At 40.2% G+C, this 6,000-nt stretch overlaps 1 protein-coding gene across 1 annotated transcript in view; it reads left to right on the top strand.

The window, feature by feature from the left end:
* LOC113483885 (fibrillin-1) overlaps positions 1–6,000 on the top strand; it is a 145,454-nt gene that overhangs the window by 53,577 nt on the left and 85,877 nt on the right. Inside the window, exons 9-11 of the mRNA XM_026855896.1 lie at positions 3,183–3,341; positions 4,651–4,791; positions 5,614–5,733. Coding sequence (XP_026711697.1) covers positions 3,183–3,341; positions 4,651–4,791; positions 5,614–5,733 — 420 coding nt within the window. The remainder of the gene's footprint in view (positions 1–3,182; positions 3,342–4,650; positions 4,792–5,613; positions 5,734–6,000) is intronic.

Below are 6,000 nucleotides of genomic sequence, written 5' to 3' on the forward strand. Positions count from 1 at the left end.
GTTGCCTTCCTTTTATGTCTAACTTTCTGAGGTGCCATTTATTTCCTCAAGTTTGACACAGAACCTGATTTCTGTCTGCTACCGAAATGAGCTGTACTTTATCGCCTCCCTGTGTATTGAGATCCTCGGATAGTGTGAGAGCTCAGTTTAGAGATGGTGAGCGTATTGTGAAACCAAGTGTGAGGGAGGGGAGGAAAGATGCTTTTGATATTGTTTAGGACTGGACACCAAATGAAATGCTTTAGAGAAGAAGAATACAAGAAACTTAAGGATTGATGGGAGTAACTCAGGGGACGTGCAGAGTTTAGGGAGGAATGGGGGCCATAACACTATAGCTGAGTAACTCTGAAGAAGTTGTCAGAGACTATGTATGGAAGTGTTTATTATATTTGTTTTTAATCCTTTGAGTGAAACTGCGTAATACTGCAGCAGAGTTCTATGATCAGAACTCTTGGAAGATTCTTCCTGGTTCTGTCACTATCTCAGTAATATTTAAACATGTTAAATGTCCAAGACTGCCTAGAGTAATGCTAACAAAATAGTGTAATCTATTGATACTCATCTGAAATAGAAAGACAAGGAGAAAGCTTTCGATCTTAACACAGCCCCTGTTTTCTTTACATACTTTCTAATTATTCATATCTAACTGGTGAATAAACTGGGTGGAAAAGTGAAGTAATTTGGCCAAGACCGCAGACTGAGACGTGGTGGAGAAGGAGCTAGAACCCAGGACTTCCTGACTCATAAATCCACGCAAGGTCTTCCAGATCATGGTTACATGCCACATTTTTTTTTCCCTTTCTTTATTTTTTTTTTCCCAACTTGGGATATAAATTGAGACTATAAATTACCCTTTTCAAAAGTGCTTTGAAATTCTTTGAAAGGCCTTACATGTATGTAAGGTATTGCTGTCATTATTTAATCAAGTTCAGTTATGCCTTAATGTATCCTGAGAAAGCAAGATGAGGAATTTAGAGCTGTCAGTGGCCCAAAGTCTCTCTAACTCTGAAATGGAAATTTACTGCAATATAAAGTGGAGCACTAGCTGCATAATGTAACCAAGCGGTTGCATTTTCAATGTGGGCAGCAGACCCAGATGTTACTATAAAATACGCTGTTTATTGCTAGAAATTATACACGGAGATTAAAGTTGCAATAAAAAAGGCTTGCACTGTATTTCTTTGCGTAACACGGCAATAATTGTTTATGTGGAATGCCAGGGTTTACCGTTGACACTGTAAATACCTTAAAAGTGGTATCTCGGGCATCCAGCCGTGTGTGTGTTCAATTCTCACCTCAGCAGTCCCTTCACATGTGCTAACTCCATTCAACCCATGGGCAGCCCCAAGGCTGTGACTTCTTTTGGCATGGGAGGCCCAGGCTCCTAGTGGATTGGCTTTGGATAATTGGGTATTACCAATCTGGAGTAAAAAAAAAAAAAAAAAAAAAAAAAAAAAAAAATACTGTTTCTTTCACAAAGACTGATCAGTGGGTTGTAGAGAATGTGTGATTGGAGTATTGACTATTAAAGCCACCATCATTAGCAAACATTTGCATATTGGAATTTATTTATGTACATACACAGATACAGTTTCTTCTCAGTGTCTCTGTTTTATCACAGGTAGACCACTGACTGAGGTTTCTTTCAGCTAGGCAAACTAGAAAAGTAGGGGAAAACCTAAATAAACAAAATACAATATGTAATACAATAAAGTCTTCTTGGGAATGATTTAAAGATTAAAACCACTGAAAGTAACAATAGAGGGAAATGCAGTGACACGTGAAACAAACGCCTCACCTAAGAGCATTAAAGTAAATGCAAAGATCATAATCAGGAAAAGCAGAACTTTAGGCTGCCATGTTTATTTAACAAATCCTCTGTGATTCAGGAAGAGCTTCTAATGTGTTTTACAGGTGGAAATAGAAGTGAGATGAAAGTGCTGAAGGCTGAAATATCCAGCTTAGTTCTCCCAACACTGAATTTATTTTTCAGTTCTCATTTTTTATATTGTTTCAGGAATTCATACATCTCTGTAGCATTTTGTTTTCATTATATAATTCCTCTCCCCTGTTGTGCCATAAACTTTAAAATTTTGAAGTTCAAAGATACTGGCTGCACAAATAGTTATTTGCGTACACACGAATTGTGGACATGAATTAGGTCAGCTGGAAATGTGGTCTTTAATTGTGATACTCTGCATGCATTCTTTGGATTGCAAGTTCCAAACCCACACTTCCCAAAGACAAAAGATTCGGGGGCAGGAGGAAAAGTGGGGCAGTAGGGCAGATGCCACTAATAGAGATAAACAATAGGAGAATGCATAACACTCAACATAGAGTGTGCTTACAGCAAAATAGATGATTTTCCCATCATCTTGAAAAAGGATGAACTTGGTGTAGATCTGACTCGGTTTCTCTTTGTCTACACTCCTTAGACTGCACCTCATTTGGTTTCTGCTTTTATTGGCAAAATTCATTTTCACAGGGAAATAGTGTTAGTGTATTCATTCTCTAATTGGTTTTGCCTCATTGCTTATATTTCTTTGTTTTAGGTTAACTTTTAAGAAACCCACTTGAAACTGGGCTTCTTTCCCTGTTCAGTATTTTTCTAACTCTGTGGCAAGCTTTGTATTAAATTAACTTGGGATCAGGTCCAAAAGTCCTTCTTTAGGTAAACTTCACACTGAGTTCATCAAAGATTTTGCCTGAAGAAGACTAAGTAGATTAAAATAAAGTAGATTTAGATTAGATATAAAGAAGAAATTCTTGATTGTGAGATTGGTGAGACATTGGCACAGTTTGCTCAGCGTGGTTGTGGCTGCCCCCTCCCTGGCAGGGTTCCAGGCCAGGTTGGACGGGTCTTTGGGCAACCTGGGCTAGTGGAAGGTGTCCCTGCCCATGGCAGGGGGTTGGAACTAGGTGATTCTTAAGGTCTCTTCCAACCCAAACCAGTCTGTGATTCTATAAGATCAGGTCCCTGCCTCACTGTTCAGTTTCATACCCAGAATGTCAGTTATGTTATCTTTTTACAAAGCTCGTTACTATGAATAAAACATACAGGCTCAGATTTTCCTGATTATTTAAGGTTTTGTTTTTGTTGCTAATGTGAAACACTGTGAAAAGGGGGAGAGTTGGATTAAATGGAAAGGCTACAAGAGTCTAAAAGAGCTTTCATGTTTCAGATGAGTATCGCAAATTGTGCACAGTAGCTGCTCTGCTGCCAGCAAGACCTGACCTTCCTCCGGGCCGTCCTGACATTATCCCTCCACCACTCCTTCCTGGGGTTTACCCTCCTCAACAGCCAGAAATCGTCTATCCATCTCGGGCTCCACCACCTCATGGTAAGAAAATAATAATAACCTTTCCCTGCACCGTTTGTATTTCTCTTCTTTAAAAACGTGTTTCTTGGGAGCAGTGTGCTCCCTTCAGCTGTTGGTATCTTTTGCTTGCTTTATGTGGACATAGAGTCTCTGGATATCCTTCTAATCATAGCTTGGTTACCATGTATCTTACAGCAGCTCTACCTCATTGGTAGTGTTTATCCCGTTAAGAGAGGATTCAAAAATTACATCCTCACTTTCTGTACTGAGGCCCATGTGTGGCAGTAGTTACATCGCTGTAATTTTAAGGCTATTGTGAGCTTTGCTGCCTGTCAGCATTAAGGAACTTGAATAGCTCTTTGGTTAGATGGTGATAGTTACCTCCATAAAGGGCTTGGCTAGGAGAAAGCAGCTTCTTTCAGGTTGTTTTCCTCAATCTTGGTTGGCCAGGTAGGGAATGTTTCAATCACAATAGTAGTCTGCTGGACACTGAGGCTGAGCCATCGCAAAGAAAACTTCCTCAGTGATATGCATAGATAGATGAGGTTTCTCTAGAGCAAGGAGGAAGCCAGAGCAAAATACTGATACATTCCTTATTCTGTCCCTTGCTCAGGGAATTTACTACACGAATAGTCTGCAGTGCCACCTGAAATCCTTTGGCGTAGCCACATGCTCTTTTACAAGTAAACACAAACTCATTTTGCCCATGCTCTGTGCAGATGTAAGCAGGCTCTGCTTGCACTGGCACCAGCTGAAACTATTTATCCTTGGTTCAGCACCAAGCTGAGCTAATAAGTCTGAGGCAAAGTATGTTAACTCAGGCCTGACGCTGCACTGACGTAGCTGCACAGCTTCTGGTCAGCTGGGAGCCTGGACAGAGCCAGCTCACATCTGCCTGCCAAAGAGCGTATAGGCATACCTGCCAGGGTTATCCCTGCCCGCCTCTTACTCTGCTATCTATGAAAACAAAGATAACTGAGCCAGCCTGCCAGCTCTCTGCTACTGTAGGCTTTCAGTGGAGTCCCTGCAGTGCCACGTACCCACTTAACCACTAGGTATGGGTAGACTCTGTCCTCTTTTGTCCTGCAAAAGAGGAAAACAGGATCAGACTTGCCACAATGAAAAAAATCAGTGGGTTGCTAGCTGTTTTCAGACAAATCTCTAAGAGTCAAAGTGCCATTTTCTCTCTCCAGTGCTGGTTTTACTATGTAATTCACATTGTGATGGAAGGTAAGTGTTGACTTTTAATGGAAAATGCTGCACAAGTTGCAGATTACCAAAAATTATTATGACGAACTATTAAAATATTTATCCAACTCTGTTATTTCAGTGATCTTGCCGGTGAACTTCACTGACTATTGCCAACTGTTCCGACATCTCTGCCTTAATGGGCGCTGTATTCCCACTCCTGGGAGCTACCGCTGCGAGTGCAACAAAGGATTCCAACTGGATGTTAGAGGGGAATGCATTGGTATGTGGTTTTCTGCTCTAAATCACAGAGGGGAATTTTGTTTTAAAGAAAAAAAAAAATTTTTTTCCACACAATGTAATAACTCTGAGTTCTTAAATAAAACAACCCCCCCTCCAAAAAAAACCCCAGTAAATAGACTTCCAAGAACTAATTGCTTTCAACTGCAAACTTATTTTTACAGCAGTTTTGCCTTTAATACATTATTTAACAAATCTCGTAACTTGCCACAAAATTATACAGAAGGATTTTTTGTTTTACTAACCTGTGGCTATAATGTGTTTATTAGTGTTTGCAAATGGACTCTTTAATATGCTACCAGCTCTTTGAGTATGCAAATGACCTATTGTTAAACAAAAAAACCAAAACCAAAACAACAAAAAACCGCAGAGGGAAAAAAACAATCATGGATTTGGGCTTAGTAAGATTTACAAGTCCTCTGTCAGCTCATCTCGTTGGGCTCTTGAGCCCTTTAGTTTTGGAACTCAGCCAGGGCTTGATGATAGGAGCAAGGCTTAGCTCTCTCTTACATGTAAGATTTTGCTTCTGTCAAAATCTACCTTCCCAGTGGGGGTGGGAATGTGGAGGTGTGGAATTAAGGCCTCTACCTCTCACACATGCAATATTTTTTCGTTGAGTCCTCCTTTTTCCCAACTCCTGCTTAGCTTAGAACATGGGATCCTTTTACTGGAATTCAGTGGTGTCCCCTTTCCATTCAGATTGAAGCACATTATTTCTCCAACTATAAAACAATAAAATACCCCTACAGACCTGAATAACTTTCAACTAATGTCTTAATAAAAATATATTGTCTGTGTTCTACAGATGTTGATGAATGTGAAAAGAATCCATGCATCAGTGGAGACTGTGTGAACACCCAGGGATCCTACATATGCCAGTGCCGTATAGGATATCAAAGCACGCCAACCAGAACAGAGTGCCGAGGTAAATTACGGTTTTAGAGCCATATTGGTACTATTGTATAGGTACCAGGAGGGAAAATGGTTTTTAAGCAAAATTTAACAGACGTGTTAAATATGAGGGTTTTTAACAAAGTAAATTGCGTATGGCGATAAAAATTATTAACCTGCCTGAGCTGGCTGTTCACAGACTGGGTTATGAACACAGACATTTAGTCTTCTGCTGAAAGTATCTTGGCACCATTTGTGCCTTTTAAGTGGAAGAGACATCTTTTTTTTTCCCTCCCTCCCT

This window comes from Athene cunicularia (assembly GCF_003259725.1).
Source record: "Athene cunicularia isolate RWA chromosome 10 unlocalized genomic scaffold, athCun1 chr10_part1, whole genome shotgun sequence".
In the NCBI taxonomy this organism is placed as follows: Eukaryota; Metazoa; Chordata; class Aves; order Strigiformes; family Strigidae; genus Athene; species Athene cunicularia.